The sequence below is a fragment of the Mesitornis unicolor genome, unplaced genomic scaffold, assembly GCF_000695765.1.
Source record: "Mesitornis unicolor isolate BGI_N332 unplaced genomic scaffold, ASM69576v1 scaffold2842, whole genome shotgun sequence".
NCBI lineage: Eukaryota > Metazoa > Chordata > Aves > Mesitornithiformes > Mesitornithidae > Mesitornis > Mesitornis unicolor.
In genome coordinates, this window is record NW_010168307.1 from 89,324 (window position 1) to 110,034 (window position 20,711).

The window sequence follows — 20,711 nt, forward strand, 5'->3', positions numbered from 1 at the left end:
ACACAAACACACAGTGAAGAAACTCACTGCTAAGAAAGGAGGGAAGTGGCTCATATGGAGAGCTGGGCTAACCTGGGAACAGGACTTCTCTGCAAGGAGACGGAGGGTTTGCACCCTCTTTAGATACAGACCATGCCTCTTGTCTCCATGCCACCAAGAAGTTATTCCACACGAGGTGAGGCACTGGGGAGCAGGAGCAATGCTCACTGCTGCAGAGGGGATGGCAAACTTTGCGTTATGAAAAACCAGAATAGTCCTCACATCACCTTCCCATGTACGGTCCCATCACCCTGTGCCAGCTGAGGAGATGTCACCTCCTAAGGCCTGGCATATGGGGCCACATACTTATTTCCCACCTACACAGACCCCCTGCCTTCAGTCACTCATTGCACGTTCGCTGTTTCTGTGTTCCTGGCTCACTGCACGTTCCAGATCTCATTTGTCACCCAGACCCACATAGGCCAGAAGGGAAGGTGACACTTCTCCTTTGCCCAGCCCCACAGCTCAGAGTCCCAGTCTGCTGTTTCACAAGGGCAGCCTTTGTGTGCCAGCAGAACATGCTCAGCCAAAAGGTCACTTACAGATGAGGAAAGTCAGCAGAGTGCACAACTCCACGAAGAAAGGTTGGAGGAGATGTCACCTAGACGACCATCAGGCAGGAGCACCAACGGGAAACATGGTGCTCTGTGATGGAATGATCAAAAAAGAAAATGGATGGAGAAGGGACAAGCTCACAAGTAGGTTTTCCAGACTGGATGGCAAAATAGCACAACTTTGAAACAGGTAAACTCTCTGTGTCTGCAGTTGCCATACCAAAGAATTGATAGGTCCACCATCTCAAACACCCATTCTTGTGCCCACTTCCCTTCTACTTTGCTGATGAGGGTCACCACTGTGTGACCATGTTGATACTTCTCAGTCCTCTGTGCCTAACACCAGGCTAAAGCAGAGGTGAGTTGAGCAGGCATCAAAGTACCCCGGGACAAACCTTCTCCCTCGCATCTCCAAGCCTTCCAAGGTCTTCACTCTTTCGCAGCTTCCCTTACCTGTCTCTTGGTCACACAGTTGTTCACAGGCATCAGTGGTCCTCTGTCCACAGAGGTCTCTCACCCAGGGGGATGTGGCATTGATCTGATAGTACAGGGACAGCTTGGCTGGATTAAGCCAGTCGGAGATGTCCAAGTAGCTCCCCTCACTCACAACGAAGCTGCTGCCTGGAGGGTGGGAAAAAAAGTGCATTAAGTGAGTGTAAAGATATTCTTTTTAAAAATGTGTTTTGACCCAATATCAGAAAGCCCTACTCTTCAGGAGCTCCTGTGATATTGAGATCAGCAAAATAATATAGAGTTCACCAGCAATCAGACACAAAGAACTTCAGTTGACTGTTCCTCTCCGTAAAAATGTGCCCCAACAAATGGTCACTGGGACACTGCCCTACCCCTGCCCTACCCAGCAGCATGAGATACTGAATCTGCCGAAATGTGGACCAATGTAATTATTCCAATGCATCAGCTCAGAGCGTCACTTCTCCAGCTTAGCCTGGTGGTGTCTGTGAGACGTTGGATCCCAGGCTCGGAGCGTAGATAAGCAGCAGCAGCCCGAGCTGTGCCCGCTTCAGTTCTTTACTTGGAGATGAGTGAATTGGCCCAACAAACAACTTCTTGTATGAGTGGTCTCGTATCAGAGACGCTCCCTCACTCTCTCCCCTCTGAGTTAGAAGCTAATTCCTGCCAAAAACCTTTTCTTACAAAATCTTACGTTTCTTTATTTTGTGAAATGTATTTTCCCCCACTGGCATCTGGGAATATGCATCATCTAATTAGCCAAATAGATTTTCAGTTCAGCCCAATCATTTCCTTATCCAACATCTGAGGCCCAGCATCGCTTGGGGGATTTTGCAGGCACAGAGGTCCTCATTAACTCTGATCTTCAATTACATTGATTATAAGACTGCCTCCATAATAGTGCTGCACAGATCAGAGGGGAGCCAAAAACCCTCGGCCATTAAATGGTGTTTTGCCAAAGTTAACACAGTAAAAGCCTCCAAAAACAAGGGAGAATGAGGAGTGGGCATGGAAACCGCCAGGTGGCCCAGGAACTCACAGCCATCCTTCCACTAAGTGCTAGAACCTGCAAATGTGAGCAAAATTTGCAACCACTATCTTAAAATTCAAATCCTTCTTAGCAATTACCCAAGGACAGCACGTCTAGAGATCCAGGGCATATTTCCATGAAACTTGTATCACTTGGTAGAGGACTGGGACATTATTTTTCTAAGCGCCATGTAAGATCTGAGCTCAGTGAAAGCCAAGGGATTAAAAAAGCAGGACAAAAAAACCCAGAGCAGCAACGATCCCACATGAACCTGTTTGAACACAAACTCCTAATCTCCTTTTGAAGAGAATCACTGATACTTTAGCAGGAAAGAGCCCTTCTAGACCTCATCCTGTGCCACATTAGCCATGTGAAGGATAAAAAAAGCAAAGTCTCAAGTCAAGCATCCCAATGAGTGACCCAATTTTCAGGCATCCTGAGATGTCAGCACCATAAAAATCTGGCCCCTAATTTCACATGAACTCAAGTCTCCTATGCTTACACTGTTCACACACCGTAAACATGTTCACAGACGCATCTCTACACTCAGTGCAGTGGAGATCGCCAAGCCGGTGACTGTTCAAGCAAATGGAAATCAGACATTGAGGATTCAGCTGCTCTGGAGACACAGCAAGGCAGGAGCCTGCACCACCAAGGCTGCAGGCTACATCAGTCAGACACTTGGCACCAGGATGTGGCCAGACAAACTCCACAGCAGCCATGGAAAGCATCAAAATGCTGAACACAAAGAAGTACCTTAGAGGCATGCAATTTTATTTCTAATTTTCATTCTTTTCCATGAATATTTAAAGATAGCTTTAAATACCAATGACAACTATTGCTGGTTTATTTTACCAAACAGAAATGCATCACGAACCCATTGGGAGTGTTTACTATTTACGTGTGTGTGTCTATATAGAAGCCTGTCAATCTTCCTTTCTTATTTTTTGTAGTTCCCTAATAAAAAGTGAGGCTCGGGAGGCACGTAAGCGCATTTTGAGGCTCAGCTCCAGACAACTCCCTCTGCACCCAAAGACTGAAGAGCAAAACCACCAGCCCTTGATTAGATCTCTACTTAATGAACCCAAATTCTAGTTTAAAATACTGCCAGCCTGAAAGTAACAGAATCACAAAATGTTAGGAGTTGGAAGGGACCTTGAAAGCTCATCCAGTCCAACCCCTGCCAGAGCAGGATCACCCAGACCAGGTCACACAGGAACATGTCCAGGCGGGTTTTGAATGTCTGCGGAGAAGGAGACTCCACAACCTCTCTGGGCAGCCTGGGCCATGCTCTGGCACCCTCACAGTGAAAAAGCTTTTCCTTATGTTCAAGTTGAACCTTCTATGCTCCAGCTTGCTCCCATTGCCCCTTGTCCTGTCATTGGCTGTCACTGAGAAGAGCCTGGCTCCTTCCTCCTGACACTCGCCCTTTACAAATTTATAAACATTAATGAGGTCACCCCTCAATCTCCTCTGCTCTAAGCTCAAGAGCCCCAGCTCCCTCAGCTGCTCCTCAGAAGGGAGATGCTCCACTCCCTCCAGCATCTTTGTGGCTCTGTGCTGGACTCTTTCAAGCAGTTCCTGTCCTTGAACTGAGGAACCAGAACTGAACACAATATTGCAGATGTGGTCTCACCAGGGCAGAGTAGAGGGGCACCTTCATGGCCCTGCTGCCAAATTTTCATTTCCTTCAGAAAACCCAGCCTGCTTACTGTTAGGAGTACAAAATAACCCAACAAATTATTTAGTAATTATTTAGGTAAATAATTATTTAGTAATTATTTAGGTAAATTATTTACCTCCTAAGTCAATACCAAAATGTGATACTCAGCCAGGAGCCAACAACTTCTCTTTCAGCAGAAGTCTGGTGTCCATGTAAAGCCACAAATTTGGGTTGCTAGAAATAATTTGCAAAGTGATCAAGCTTTGTCATATTCAGTAAAAAGAAAGACTTTCCCAAATATAATACAACTGTAACGTAAATAAAAAAGAAAAGTCCTGGTATTTTCAAGATTAATTACTTCGATTTTAGTAAGTCTGATTGACAAATCATCTAGAATATCAAAAGTCTTTTAAAAAAGCAGTGTAAACATTTGAATCAAAAAATCTCTGAATTCAAGTTCAGTGCAAAATGGAAACTTTTCTATTTCAGTTAAAAAAAACCTCAACAACTAAACAAAAAACAAAAAAACCACAAAAACAAAATCCTGGCAAAATGAAAGGTTTTAACTAATTGTAAACACTTTTCTTCCTTGCCAGGAGGAAGGAGGGGACAACTTGTAGCAAGCAAACTTCTTACATCTTTGTAGCTGAGTGTGTCACGGCTCAGCTGGGTAAGATTTTTAGAGGTGTTCACAGACCCTCTCATCACCTTCACTCCTATTGAAAATACAAACAAACAAACATGTCAACCTTGATCCCTTTATGGCTTGCCTAAGAAAAAAAATAACAGGAAAAGGCATTTTACAAATATTTTGAAAGCTAAAATTCTGAAGATTTCAAAGCATTTTCACACAATTTGTCTCTTTATTTTCAAAGAATCCACACATAGAAAACAGTTTTCAAAAGTCACCAGCATGCACTTATCAAAACCATCTTGAAAAGCTCAGAAAGGGCAGGTTCAGTATCAAATCCTTTTAGAAACCAATGAAAACAAACATTTTCTAAGCAAGACTTAGCTTGCCAGGAACATCAACCAGGTTTGTTTTCACCAACATGCGGTCTCTCAATAGAGGAAAATCGAGGAGGAGGGAAGGGAGACGACAGGGAACTCAAGGGGTTCACAACACCATGGGGAGAAGTCCTTGCTCCAAATCACCCTCTGACAACCTGGATGACCTCACAGCCCATCAAATCACCCTGCACCCGCACCCAGCCTACAGCCTGATGCACACCTACAGTGTCTCCCTAGGGATGCCGGGAGCAGATCCCTGCACAGACACTCTCCAAAGACTCCCATAGAAACTGCCTACCCTGATGTCCTCTACTGCTACCCCTGTCCCCTCCCAGGTAACATTCTGGACAACCGTTTTGTGCTTCCCACTCAAAAGCTCTATGAAATACTCCTTTAGTGGACACATTTAGGCCTCAGGGTAAAACAACGATCAACTAAATAAAGGAATACAACAGTGAAACAGCAGCCCTCCACCCATAATCATCACCTCCCTCCAGGAATCCCCATCCTGTCCTCCAGGACACATCTCAAGCGATGATGTTGGCTTCACATGCCCGTCTACGCTGTAGAGCAGCACTGCAGTGTCATGGAGAATATCAGTACACAGCAACACAACCACGTCCCGGCTCCACGAGGTCCACCAGCACTTTGGGGGATTGATTTGTTTGGGGTTTTGTATGCATGTGTTTTTTACCCCCCTTTCTTCTTCAACACTGATCAAAGCCAGATCAGTTAAGGCAGCATCAAAAGTTCATGCCTCTCATGCTGGGGTCTCCTTCAAAGTTCAGAGGAACTGCTTAAGCCTTGACAAAAGAGGCTTGAAGTTTTGACATTTCAAAAATCATTTTCCAGAACACAACAGGATAAAACAGCTCAGAAGAGATATCTAACAAGGGAAAAGAACAAAGCACCCAAAAGGCAGCCAGAAGGGTTTGGCTTTTCCTTTCTCTCTCTCTCTCTTTTTTCAAGAGAAAAGATCAAAAAATAATTTTTTTGAAGAATTTCCATTTCTTCTTCCCTCTGCTCTTTTTGTCTTCTTTGGTCCATTCACTGTTTCTTGGGCAACGAAACTCCTTTTCATCTAAAATTAGTATTTTGTGTTGGAGAGCTATGGGAGGTCATACAGGTTGCTATTAATGTATCCATCCTTATGCTATCTTACAATTATAATCCTGTTACAGATTTTTTTTTAAACACTAGAGGAAGGATTATCCCTCTTGCTCCATTCTATAGGCACAAAGAATAACCCTATTTGATTTCTTTAGAGACCTTCTTTTTTTCCTTGTTAAACTTGAAAGAACATTTCCCAAAGAGACAACTCCTCCCCTATCAGCTCTTTCCATTGATCAGCTCTTGCTCTCCTGTCATGGTCCCAGGGAATGAAAACTTCTGCTTCTTAAATTTCTTTTATAAAATCCAGAACCATCAAGCAAACACTGGATGTCCAGGACACAGATATACTGACCTAAGCAAGAAAACCAGGCCTGGTGCAGGTTCGTACCCACAGATCAACACGATGCTCACTTTTACCACCTCTCTCCTGCTCAGCACAAAACTAGGTAATTTTGGGATAATTTAAATTCTTCAAACTCCTAATTCTGCATTTGAAGTTGAAACCAGACATAGTATCAAACCATGTTAAAATCCAAGCTATCCTCTTAATCTTCTTTTTTCAAAGGATTTCTCTCTTAAACAAGATGAAATGCCTAAACAGAAAGTTATGGTAGCAAGTTTTTAAAACAACAACAGCCTATAGACAGGCCTTTCATTTACTTTTCCGTCAGACAAAGTGCATACAGTTTGTATCACACACAGTGCGTGACCCGAGGATGTATTTTCGGCACACAAATGAATTGCATGGCCACAGGCTGCTCATGCCAGCGCTCCCCAACCCGCTGAGGATCAAACCCAGAGATCCCCATCCCTTCCAAACGCTGCCAATCCTGCCAGAGCTTTTTCACTCTGGCAAAGCAGAAGCAAATTAGTGATACAAATCTGTACGTAATTACAGCTCAGACTGGAAGCATCTTTCCTGTGGGAGGAGCAGGGTTACATTTTAATTGTTAAATTGCACTTTCTTGATGATTCTGACAGACTCTCTTTAGCTTTTCTTGGCAGTCAGCCTTGATTTCGCCAGGGTTGAACCTCTGACAAGCAATGCACGGATTTAACTTTATACAGCAGGTGATGACTTGGTCAACTTCTCCCAAACACAAGTGAGGTGGCATCTTCCCTTCCCTGTCTTGTAGTCAAGTCTTGCTGCTACGAAATCTCCCATGGCAATATTAGACAATATAATTGCGCAGGCATTAGCGACAGCACATCTCCATCGTCAGTAGGCATCTGGGCCAGCAATGGCTGAGATGGAAATTAGACTCCTAAAGAAAAGCTTCTCCTTAATGCTCCCTATCTCCCAACTCCCATGCTCCAGCCTGGGGCTCTTTTCTCAGTGGTGTTCTCTAGATATTGGACAAGGGTTTGGGGAAATCCAGCCTAAATCTAATCACTCCATGAAGTATATGATAGTTGAGTTATGATAAGCTTTAAAAAACATAAAGTGTGTGTGTGAATGGAGATTTTTCAGCCAGCATCGAGACCACACATCCTCCCAGAACGGCAGAAAGCACAACCAAGCAGCAGCACGTGCCAAGTTAACACACCACAGGACTGAGGCGAGCTACCACCCACTCACCGAGGGATTGCACATCAGCAATGTGACTTGTTGGAGAACAAAGTGAAGTAGCATATTCGTAACTATGCAGCATCTGAAAATCCCTGCTGCATTGCTGCATCATTGCTGCTGCAGGTATCCCGTGAATTCTTGTCTGAAAGCAAGCATGGCTTAAGCCATCTCCCCACGACTGACTCACCACCGTGCTGCAAGCAGTCAGGGTCTCATCCTGTAGATGCAGAAGCCAAAGTCTGCATCTCTCCATCTAGGAAAGGAGTAGGTTTGTTGGTCAAAGACATTGCATCTTCCCTCACCATCTCTCCAAATTAGAGGGTCAATGGAGTTAGTGGAACCTCAGCATCCTGCCTCTCTCAGGGTGCAACAACTCCCAGCTCTGAACCAGTCCATGCTGATACCATCCAAATATCAACACCAATACCTCTGGTTTTGCTCTGATAAATCCTGCAAAGGAGAAAGGAAGAGGCATTCTCCCTCCCTTGCAAACCCAGCGGGGCACATTTACCTGGGAAGACAGGCCGGCATGGGGAAGAGCCGAGCACAGGATCACAAGCTTGTCAGAGGCACGATAAAGTGCCTCTGGGAGTGGAGCATCTCCCTTATGAGGAGCGGCTGAGGGAGCTGGGTCTCTTTAGTTTGCAGAAGAGGAGACTGAGGGGAGACCTCATTCATGTTTATAAATATTTAAAGGGTGAGTGTCACGAGGATGGAGCCAGGCTCTTCTCGGTGACAAACAATGATAGGACAAGAGGTAATGGGCACAAGCTGGAACACAGGAGGTTCCACTTAAATTTGAGAAGAAACTTCTTCTCAGTGAGGGTGACAGAGCACTGGACCAGGCTGCCCAGAGAGGTTGTGGAGTCTCCTTCTCTGGAGACATTCAAAACCCGCCTGGACGCCTTCCTGTGCAACCTCATCTAGGTGTTCCTGCTCCGGCAGGGGGATTGGACTAGATGATCTTTTGAGGTCCCTTCCAATCCCTAACGTTCTGTGATTCTGTGATTCTGTGATTCTGTGATAAAAACATAATGTACTTCAGCCTCCTGAATCTTATTAGTTCTTCATGCAAAGAGCGTTCACGCTGTAAAACCGTCGTGGAATCCCTTTGATCCATGCTGGTACAGTTTATAAATTGATGTTAATATTTAGAGTTCATGTCTGGTAACGCTGCAGCCATTTGCTCATGTTTTCTTGCCAGCCAAACAGGCGCAGGAACAGGAGTGAGCTGTAATGCAGACATGGAGGTGATCCGGTGATTAAGAGCTGATGGAATTAAATGCAAGCTGCAAAGCTGCCCCCAAATGGGGCCACCTTACCAAAAACACGCGGAGTCAGGGGTAGCCAGACCCAGCACCAAGTCTGCAACAGGAAAGCATTGCTTCTTCTGAACCCCTGACCCAGGTCTCTGTACAACGAAACAGGTACCTTCACAGCAGAACGACTCCAGGGCAAGAAAACAGCACAAGAAAAATCTGATTTAAAGACATCAAATTCTCTCTACAGATTTCAGAAGGGGCTGGTGGGGCTGGGACCAACTGAAGAACCTGGGGACCCCAATGGCAGCATCCCTCTGAAAGCTCAGAGATACCTTTGCCATCAGATTTTTTTCTCCATTCTTCTGGTATAAACCAGGGGTGGTTCACATGTAAATCAAATAGCATCTCCAGCTTCTTCTTTCTGTAAAATAGAATGGGGAAGCAGAAGGTCCCCAGCGTTCACTGCTCATTTCTCTGCGGCCACATGTGCAGCACGTGCTGAGCACATGAGTGGGCAAGCACCTGAGGACACCAGCTAATGCCTGGTCACCTCTGAGGGCTCCAGAAGATTGAGCAGAAGATGCCAAAAGGAAACAATTTAAAGCGACTCATTTAATTAAAAACAAAACGTTGTTGTCAGTCTGACAATTGCAGTCTGCAGAGCTCCAGCAATTTTGGGGGGAAATTAACACAAGCTGTTAATAGGAACATCCAATTCCACTGGCGTCTTGGAGGAAACAGTGGTGAGGGGAAGGTAGGAAGTAATCTTCGGATGAAACAATTACCAATCAACTGCATGACAATCACAGAACATCACCATTCAGATGGGCAGACACACAAAGCTTAACAGAAAAAAGTAACTGAAGGCACAAAGAGCTTCCACCAACTCTGACGTCTTGCAAGATGCTCAAACCCAAAGCATGGTCTTAAGTGGCAATCCTAATTCCTGTTCCTCTTCTGGCTTTGCACAGGATGGGACTCAGTTTGCTTTCCCCCCACTGTTTGCAGGGCAGTGTTTGTCCTGGGGGAATTGATCCACATCTGCAGGAGGGCTGAAGCTGAAATGCAGGCAGCTTGGAGCAGAGCCCATCGCGAGGACAACGCTTGCCGAGCAGTGCCTCTACTCGCTGACCTCCATAAACCACCCGCTCCGTAGTTCAGCGAGGTTTCAGACAGAGGGATTACCACATCTCCTCTGGCACGCGTCTTGGAGGTGGGAAGGAGGTTGTGAATGCCCTGAGATGTCTTTGAAGCGACAGAAACCTGCTTTATGCCCTTTGCTTTATTTCCACTTATAAAACGAAGCCCTACAAGCCCCTAGCTAAATGTAGCTCTTGCTTCCTTCTGTACTCACTGGAGGATCTCACCTACCTCTCCCACTAAAGTATCCAGATACAAACATCCACCCACACCGTATATAATCTGTTCGCAGGCTGTAAAAACGGGAAGCTTTAATTGATACTATATTTCAAACTGTTGTGCAGCAAGGACATACTCCAGGCTGAGTCCTCCAGGGTATCCTTCTCCAGCCCTGCCTCCCCTGCAAGCCGCTCCCATCGCTGTACCTCTACTTTCTGAGTGATTACTTACAAAAAAGAAAAAAAAAACAACCAACCAAAAAAACCCCAACTATTGAGTGTTTGGAGCTGAGTGGCTCACATATACATAAGGGGTTTTATTGCTCACATGGAGCGGCTCTCTTTCCTTTCTTCCCCACTTCGACAGTACTAAAGGGTCCTCTAAATAATGCTTAGCATTTCCATATCCTCATAAAAGCCACTACAAGCCTTTCTATAAATCCGAGCCATCTCCACAATCAGAACGATGTCTTCTGCTCCATGCGGACAGAAGCTGCCCCAAAACATGATGCCCCGGAGCAGCAGAAGGGAGGTGATGATGCTCCAACCATTGCATCCTAAGAGAAGACATAGGGGTACTGACCCATTTCTGGGACCAGGAAGGCCCCCACCTGCCCCAGCAGCAAGGAGCACAGCAGCTTCTGCCAGGCTGGCCTGGATTTGGCCACCCTGCGAAACAAAGGCAGTGCCGCTGCACAAAATGGGGAGTAACCGCTCAGAGGGGACAGGAGCTGGGGAGACACCATCAAACAAATATCAAATCAAGAAAACAAATCAAAAAACATCAAATCAAAGCAAGAAAACTAACCAAGAAATAGAGAAATGAGGGCAATAGACATAGGCTGGTTATTAATACTGCTGCTTGGAATATATTCTCCTAGTCTTGCTGCCAGTTGGCTTCTGGTCCCAGTCCCTCCCCTCCCATTTCTCACTCTGTGACTCCAGCAGGCTCAGGAGCTTCTTTCTCTAACGCTGCTGCTCGCTGCAGAGGAAAGCTGTTTCCCTCCAAAGCTGGAAACATTTGGTGGGGTTTCTCCCCCCTCTCCTTTTCCTAACTTGTCTTTGGCTACTGGCGCACTGGAGCTGGCTGGTGTCTATTTAAAGTTTCCTTCAAATATGAGTTTTCATCTGCTAGGAGAGAGATTTCTTTAAGCCTCTGTCTTTGTTTTGCTTTTCCTGCAGAGGTGTTGGTAGCGGCTCTGCTTGAAGATTTTCCTTGGCTACTGGCATCTACTGAAACACAGCATTTCAAAAAAAGGAACAAGAGGGCACCCTTCCCTCGCACTGGAACATCTCCAGAGAATGCACCATCCCTGCCTTATCATCATGCGAAATACAAAAGAGAACAGCTCCAGAAACCAGACTATTTAAGTGCATAGCGGCATTTACAAGACATAGTGCACACCATCAGGTGCCACATGAGGAGATGGTTAAAGACTGACCAAAGCTCCCAGCCTCAGCCAGGCCAAAGACATCAGCTCCACCATCGCTTCACTTGCATGAGGATGCCCATGGCAACTCCCTTTTGCATCCACATGAAAAACAAGCTTAACTTCATTCAAGAGATCACTGAGGAGGAGCAAGTCCCCTGTCTTCCATCAGTGTAAGACTCTGGGAGCCAAGCCTCTGCAAACACAGTCAGCCCTGGTTTTCCTGGGTATTATTAAAATTTCCCAACCCAGCTCAGTTCTGCGATGTCTTTAAATGTTTTATAATATTTTGCTGCCAGTTGGGTGCTGCCTTGGGACTTGTTGTTATTCAAAAAGAAGAGACAACTTTAAGAGCTTTTCTCCTCCCAGGAAAGGGACTGTGCCACCACATAAAATGATGAGATTTCAGTAAAAGTGATAGCCACTGCAAAATGTCTTGGCTGCTTCTATGTGAGGAATTTGACTGTTTCTCATAAAAAATATTTTTAAAGTTTTTGCAGTTTGTAATTATATTTTACAGTTTCATTACAAAGCTCATTTTAATTCTTCTCCAAGCCGTTTTTACCAGTCCTCTTGCCACTTTCTCTTTAGAAAAGTCATTAAGTCAGGACTGGAGATCATCCCATTTCCCCCAGTTTCAAAGATATTAATCTGTTTTATTGGTATTTCATTGTCATTTCCATTCGAGTGTTCTCCGTATTTGCATAATTTGCCTTGCCACCCCCTTCCCGGTGACAAGCACAGGCTCGGCTTTCCACTTTAATTCTACAGAGTCACATTGCATTTTGGTTTATTTTCTTTTTTGAGAACACGCTGTCTTCCCTGGGCCAGAACTGCAGGCTGGGAGAATGCCTAGGTCCTGTCTCTATCACCACCTTCCTGGCTGATCTTCAGGTAGTACCAAAACCAGCTGTGAACTCCCTGTCCAAGTGATAGACTGGCCAGTGCCCATCTCAAAAGGACAGCAGTTGACACTGGACCAACCTCATTTCCCAAGTGAAAAATGTATTTTTGTTCCCCAGCTACTCAGAATAACAGTCTGTGAAGACTTCAAAATATTTGTGTGCAGCCCAGACAATCCTTGAACCCTTTTAGGAACAGGTCAAGGTATAGACAAGTCCCTTGTTTCAAGTTATGGCTTTTTCAGGTCTCCACTCCACTGATGCGCAGTCCCTCCAAGCTGAGACCACAAAGCAGACGCTCTCCTGCTCCTTCCTTTAAGGACCAAGGTTTGACCACTGGGACAGCCCATGTAGCCAGAGACTGGGTTGCAATTTCCAGAGTTAGAGGTGGCAAACAAGCATTCATAGAAATCATAGCAGAGGCAGCCTTGCACACCTGCACAGGAGCATCAACCCGCTGGCTGCACCCAGCACACATCCCATAAGCATCATTAGCTGAAGGCACAGAAGTGGTGTTAATGCAGCAGTAAGAGTCAGTAGTAGGGCTGGGGAGAACGCATGCTCTGTTAATTGCAGTGCATTTAACATCCTACAAATGCTTATCAAAGCCAAGACACCACTCTTAGCAGGGCTGAACCCCACTTCAAACCTTCCCCACCACAGGGTGATGGTTTAAGCCCGTCTCCATCACCCTCTGTACCGCTGCACCTCTTTAACTGCCAATTCCAATCCCAATCCCAATCCCTACATCCCAATATCCCCTTGGGGGGATTTGAATCCCCCTAAGAGCTGCCCTCCATCCCAGCCCATAAATTGTGAGGCTGTACCAGAGCTGGCCAAGCCAGGACACCCCAGCAGCCAGGAATGCACCGGCTCCATGCAGCACATTTGCGGCAGGGAAAAAGTGCCCCTTCTGCACAGACCGAGCAGTGAGACAAGTGCAGGAGCTGAAGAATTGGAACCGACTCAATAATGGGTCCTGTCTGCTGGAAGAAAATGAAATTTGCCCTCATGTTACCAAAAACTTGCACTCGACGCTCACTGCACATTATAAAGAAAAGGTCAGTGAAACAAAACACAAGGAGTGCAGTTGGAGAAAGCAATAAATAGTGACAGCAGCCCTCGTCTAATTTTTCAAAACATCTCTGCTTCTGCTTAGATCCTAGCAATTTCACTTGGCACTGCTGCAAGGGGCTGGGATGAGCAGCTTTGCTGCTGTAGGACAGGGGGACGTCTGCCTGTACAGGCTGATAAGGCTCGTCAGTGAGTTCAGAGGAAAGCAGGAATAGCCTATCCATCAGACACAATTAGTAGTGGTAGTAGTAATAACAATGATGATGATGATGATAATATATGATTGCGATTTCAGCCCCAGGCTTGCAGATGTGTTTTACTCCTCTGGAGAGGGGGATCCCTGCAGCCAAGCGCAGCCAAGCACAGCCAGGGCAATTCCCAAAGAAAGGGACCCCCATGTCCCAAACACACTTAGCGGAGCAGTGGGGTCCAAGTTCCCGGAGGGCCTTACCGTCTGCGATGAAGTGCTCGGGTACGTGAAGTGTCACCTTGACAGTCAGCGGGCAGGAGAGCTGGGAGCCGCACACGACGGCCAGGACGCAGGAGCTGACTGCAATCAGGGTCAGCGCTGTCTTGTTGATGGGGCTCTTCATTGAACCTGGAAGGCAGAGAAAAGGGTTGGTGGCCAAAAGGCAAAGCTGTACCAGGGGCTTGCTTGGCCTCCCCCTTTCCCTGTGTGAACGCAGTAGACCACAACTCTGGGGAAGGGCAGCATTGAAAACAAAGACGTCAGCTCAGTTCCCATCACGCCTTGTTAGGCTGGGTTTTAACATTCATGTTGTTTCACTCACTGAGTTACAGCTGTCTCAGGGACTATATTTTCCTAGAGAAGGGAGGAAAACTGCTCAGAGCCCTGTACAGACCCTGGCACTGTCCCTGGAAAACCCCCATCCCCAGAGCTGATCACCACCCTTGCCAGGCTCCCCCCGCAAAGCCACAGTCACTTCTCGTCAGCCTTGGTTTATTTGGCAAATCCAGTCAAATCTGAGGGTTGCCTGGATCGGGGCATTGCTTGCTTTCCCTTAATGCCAAGAGAAATCTACACCTGTAGATGTTACATAGCACCAAGAATCATTAATTATTTACAGAAATATAGATAAATAATCAGTCATCACAGGGAGACTACACTGAACAACAAAGCGACCTACAGAGCCAGCTGCTTTTGACAGGCAGGAGACACTACAAAACAAGCTTTATTTTGTCAGGCACAGAAGCTCATGGCATCTTCCACAAAGCAGTTCAGTATTTTCTGACACACAAAAGCCAGCCTCCAAACCAGGCCCTCACACTCGCAGACCCCCATCCCTCATCTCAAAGGCCACGTGCCAGACCTTAGGGCTAAGGGAAGCCTGCACTGAATAACAATCCCATGAGGCTGGGGGATCCCATCACCCCATGGCTCAGCTCAGACCTGTACATTCAACCAGTCTTGGTTGGTGGGTTCTAGTTTATTTGGATTTTTTTGTATGCATTAGAGAAAAGACAACAAGTCAAGGAGGAGCTCGAGCATGCACAGGTCTAGAGTGCCTAACAGCAGGTACAAACCCACTGGGAAACCCTCATGAAGCAGTGCAGCATTAAGATGACTGAATCACTGTCAACTACAGTTAGGTGGGACAGAGCAACCCCCAAACTCTGCAGGGAAGGAGGTGAAGCTGAGCAATAGAGCGATAGGGCGAGACCCAGATGCCCCAGAAGATTTGGATGCTTTTGTTGGGTACAGGCCAGGAGTGTTAACATGACCAGATGAGACACCCTGCACTGATGGACATGATCAGAAGAAACTGTCCCCTAGGCACTGCTACTCCTCAACAGATCCCTCAGTAAGAGAGCTGCCCTGGACATCATGGCTTGGGGCCCCACTGACCCCTCTGGAATCAGGGGCTGCTCCATCACTGCTCTGGCTGCATCACTTTCCCCACAGCCACCTAGCCCAACACCTCACACCAGCTAATGACAGACACCTCATGGAGCAGTCGGTCCCATTCTCCAGGGCTTGGGACACCACTTAAAACCTACTTCAAGGAGTATGGCATCGCCAAGGACAGGACATGGACCAGCGATTAACTCCAGCCACTGCACAGACTATTATGGCGTGGCTGAGATGACCAAGCTCCCAGCAGACCTGACCACATCCCTACTCAGGATTTAGGCGAGGACACTTATTTATTTTTGGAAGCCAATCCAGCCTCTCCCGCTTGCTCCCTGGCCCTCACCACCTCACCAGCAAGATGAGATTTAAAAAGCAGCAGTTTGAAAATTGAGCAGGAAATACAACCAGCAAGTTAGTACTTGCACACTCTGTAATAATTTGACTGAAGCCACTGTTGGAGATGCTGGTGCCAGGGCAGGGATCTCATGCTTGGGCTGAGCCCACAGCATCACCCATGTTTTCCAGGCAGGACACCATACTTCCTATAGCATCTCCTGCTGCAGGACAGAGCCTGCACAGTGGATGCTCCAACCAGCATTTACAGGACAAAAGAAGTGGCTGATCTGCTGGAAAATACCCCCATCATTGCAACCAACAGGAGACCGCAAATTGATTATTTATGAAGCATCTTTTACTTTCCATACGCATGCATCATCTGAACAGCCTTCCCACCCCTACTTCACAGCTTTATCGCCGATCTCCAGCGCCCTTCACCTTGTGATCTGCTTTTTTTCTTTCCCAATCTTTATTCATATCATCAGCATAAGTTAGCACCTCCTTGGGAGGCAAACTCATCCTCTCACTGGGCATACTGTGCCTGCCACAAACCTTGTGTTCAAATGGAGTTACTACACTAATGCAAACAGGAAAAAAAAAAGAAACAAGAAGGAAAAAAGCCTCCATCAGGATAATTGGACACTGTAAAGCACACAATAGACCAGAGAACACTGGATTTTTACCATTACAAATCACCTTTCAATCCAGGGTCTTAAAGTGCTTTGCAAACATTAAATCACAAATCCCTTCTGAGTTAGACGAGTATTATCCCCTGTTCACAAAGAGCCTGAATCACAGGTATGATGATGGCAGCTTTCACCATCTTGCAGTCAGAGCGCAGCTGGAGGAATCAGGATCCAGAAGCTCCCATCTCCATCAGTCCAAGCAGCTTCTTCTTTCCCCATGACTAAGAAGAGAGGGGCACAGAAGCTTGAAGCAGCAAAAATCCCATTTCAGCTCAATGAGTTTGAGCTTGGCTGCCCAAGGAAAGGGACAATGTGCTACAAGACTCCTATAATTACCTTTCCCGCTTCCCTGCCTCCCGCTTCCTGCTCATTTCCATCACAGCGCTAATTACTGACCTCTAATACTGCCTGACGTTGGCTTTGACCAACTGAACCAAAACAACAGGTCTTCTGCTTGAGCAGAAATTGGATTTCCAGCTCAGCTCTTTATTGCTCATGGCCAGTTTGCTGCCACATTTGATGGGGAGCTGTTGGAAAAGCAGGTCCTTCCCTTGTTCTCTAAAGGAGATGGCTCCTATTTTCCATCCCATCACCTGCTCTTCAGACCACAGATGCTCCAGCAGAAGCATTCCTGTGCTGCATCTAAACATCCATCTGGAGGTAAACAGCCTCAGGCCAGGCCTCTAAATCTACAAGGAAACGTATTCTTAGCAAGACACAGCTAATCAAACCAACCTCAACTGGTTCACTGGGGCTTCACACTCCTGCTCAAGAGGTGAGTTAAGATGACCAATTCCTTCCTTGGCCCAGAAGGTGTCCAAACTCACCTCTATAACTCAGGCAGTGCCATATAAACCACAACATCTCGAGATGCTGGAGACAGGAGCTCTGTCTGGGTGAAGCCTGTGCCTTCCCTCCTCTCCTCGTCATTTCCAGGCTTCCAGGGAGCACAGATCTGCAAACCCAAGTCCACTGAACAGGCGGGTATCAACCTCCTTGACTAAGAAGAGGAAGCTTGGGGGTGAATACAAGACCTTCATGGAATCAGGATGGGACTCAGGAGCCCCAAGAACCTCAGCACCCAATGCAAGTCTTCGTTCGAGTGTTGTGGGGTCCAAAAATCCCAAGAGGAAGGATGACGACCAGACACGGCTGACAACAAACTCACAATCCAGATTCCTTTGCCCTAATAAATCCTTCCTATATTGTAATGACCTCTCTATGCTTTTAATTAAACACATTTCTGTTGCATAGTGGGTGGTTGCAACAAAGCGAGTGGATGCCCGAGTGCTCACCCAGGCTGTTTTAGGGGGAAGGCGATAGCGTATCGGGGCTCCCAGCAGTGGCAGACCCAGGAAGCCTGCGCCCAAAGAGTGGGCAGGCAGCAGGCAGGACACACAACAAGGATGAAAAATAAGAAGAAATTACTTCTTCCTCAATGAGGAGAAATAACCTCTTCCCATAGCCTGCGAGAGTGAAGGAGAAGTAGAAAAGAAAGGCAAACCGCTCCCATTTAGGGTGGAATCGTACCTGAGACGCTTCCTGCTAGCGATCCAATTAACAGCAGCTTAATTAGATTGGAAGACAAGAGAAGCAGCCAGGCCCATGGTCAGGGGGGCTCCTGCCACAACCACCTCTCCCACTCAGGATTTTTCCCCCTTTAACATTGATGCCAATTAGCCCAGCTCCAGTCTGCCAAAGACGCAGGTCTCTCTGCAGACAGCTCAGGAACAGCTTGCAAAGCACCACATTCCCCTGAAGATTTTGCACCTGCTGCAAGATGAAGATAAATTCAAAGCCACTGGTGTAAACACTCTGCAAACAGCCCCTGCAAATGCACCGTGTCTCCTTTGAAATATCATTTCCTCATGCAGTTAATTACTCACTGCTTTGCACACTTTCCCTTGCTCACCTAAAGGACAAGGGGGGGAAGAAACAACCCAACAAAACTCTGAGCTCATTTCTTTTTAATATTGGCAGCACTGCCTAAATATAAGGAAAAAAAAAAAAGAGGCATGTTCAGAACACATATAAATTTACAAGCAACACAGATATCCGGTGCTCTCGGTAATATGATGTTTCTAAATCAGGCTCATAAATACATGCTTGGGAGATTAGTCTATAAAAAAATAAACTTTAATTACCCCGTCTTTATCAGCACACAGCCCATGGTGTTAGCCATATGTGGGTGTTAAACGCCAAGTGCTTTGCAATCTTCCCCGCCCCCCGGAGATAATAGCATAATACAGAATGTTTGGCGGCTACTCGGATATTAAAATGTATTTCCACCACCCGAGGAAGACGGGGATGGGGAAAGCGAGCGGGAGAACAGCGAGTGCCTGAACTGCTTAGCAACGCGCGGTGCAGCCACCGGCACCCGGCCGCCGTGCTGTGCCGCATGCAGAAGTGTCTGGTGCAGGGCGAGGGGCTTGTCCGGCACCCTCGGGGAGCAGTGAGCCCACTGCAGCCCGGCTCACAGCCCCGGCATCCCTCAACGCGCGCCGCTGCTGCTGCACGTTGGAGGAGTCGGCGCTCCTAATGATCCTGCTTTATGTTCCAGCAGAGGCTCATTAATGTGGTACAACGGCGTTTCCAGGACACCCTCACACACAGAAACATCTCAAGGTGTTTTACAAGCGGGAGCTCATGTCGAATCAAATCAAATGCCAATTAAGATGAGCAGCAGCATTGGCAGGCAGCTCTCACCACAGAGTACCCCTGTGCTGGGGCAGCTACACTGCCTGTCTCCCTCCCTGCCCTGCACCAGGGCCTCACCACCCCTTCCACGTCAGGATGGTCCCTCTCACTCCAGCGTACCAGACACACAAGATGGCATGGGAGGGGATATGATGGGACATTCTGCTTCTAGCCAGACCCAGTTCTCCCAAATCATGGTCCCCACCAAGCTCTCATGGCCCACTATGCCCCAAGGCTGCTTCCCACAGAAAGGGATGGACCTTTATGCAATGAACCCCCTGGGCAGCATCCGAGCAGAGGGGTGAGAGCATAAGCAGGGGTTTCTCTACAGTGCCTGGCCTCAGCTTCTCCTCCAGTAAGCACCTTCTCCATCACAGCCTTGGACAAATCCCAAGTGAAGGTGCTCACATCTACAGCCTGGATGTGGGTCAGGGCTAGGGCATGGGGCTGTCTCCAGCCTCATCCCCAGAGCCAGCAGGATGGGGATCAGACCCAAAAAGGCAGTTTTGTTCCCAATGTGCCAGGGGAGGTCCCCAGGGAGACTCCTCTCACATCCAAGACAGCAGAGAGGGTGCACACAAGAAGGGACGGGGAGGAAGCGAGGAGGAAAGACAGCTGCGTTGTGCAGCAGAAGGGTGAGATCAGACACTTCAGGATTTATAGAGGATTTGATCTTGCTAAGCGCACGCTGAATCAGATTAATACTATTAACATTTATGAATTATCCACTAGCAATTAGCCGAGGTGTCCTCCAGTACAGCACGTGGGCTGCAGGAGAGGCAGTGCTGGGGCGTAGGTTAAGGAGAAGAGGATGCCAAGGGGTGGCACAGCCACCACAGGAAGGTTGGGGCCAGACTGATGGACCCTGTGCAAGGTCAAGAATTCGGCGGCTGAGCCCTGGTGTGCACTGCAGCCTGCACCGTGCTCCTTCAGCAGCCTGAGCCTCGGCTCTTTACGTGCTCCTGGAGTACATGCCTCACGTACTGAATTAATGTATTTATGTCCTATTTATACAGTTGCCAGTGGTGCTCCCCCTTTGCTCTAAAACACCGTGCCTGCAGCTCACAGGGAGACGCCGCCAGCAAATTTCAATGATGACGAGGAGAAAGGGGGGAAGCGGAGGGAAAAGCCTTGAAGTCTGAGCAAGGAAGGGTCAACAGAGGGGAAAGGAGAAATGGAGAAGATGAGGGTGGTACAGGTGGACATGGTGGGCTTTGCTGACCCAAATCCATCACCACCAGGGTCACCACCACCAGCCCTGTCACCATCTCCAACGCCATCACTAGGATCTCCTGCCGGCACGTCTTCGACCTCCCCCAGCACAGCAAAGGGGAAAGAATTTGTGCAAACCCAATTTGCTCTCCTGGCTCTGGTACATTTTTTTGCATTTCTCTGGGCACGGACAATTAAAATCAATGAAGTCAGTTTTGCTTTCATGTTTTCAGTGCTGAATTGGTTGAGATAAAATCACATGAAAGAAACAGTTACATACTTAAAGGCAGAGATTGCCAGCACTGGAATTTTCTTTCATACAAATCAATGAAAACACTTCTGGAATTAAGGCCTGATTTTATTTTTTGTTTGTTTTAAACACCAAATAAGTCTCAGCTTTATAATATATAAACACAAAGGCAGATCTGAG

General features: G+C 47.1%; 1 protein-coding gene across 1 annotated transcript in view; it reads right to left on the minus strand.

Moving 5' to 3' along the window:
* Positions 1-20,711, minus strand: part of ASTN2 (astrotactin 2) — a gene marked incomplete at its 5' end in the record, with an annotated part of 104,200 nt that overhangs the window by 76,853 nt on the left and 6,636 nt on the right. The window contains 2 exon segments of the mRNA XM_010178951.1: positions 1,047-1,214; positions 13,929-14,075. Of these exon segments, the coding sequence (XP_010177253.1) occupies positions 1,047-1,214; positions 13,929-14,075 (315 nt within the window).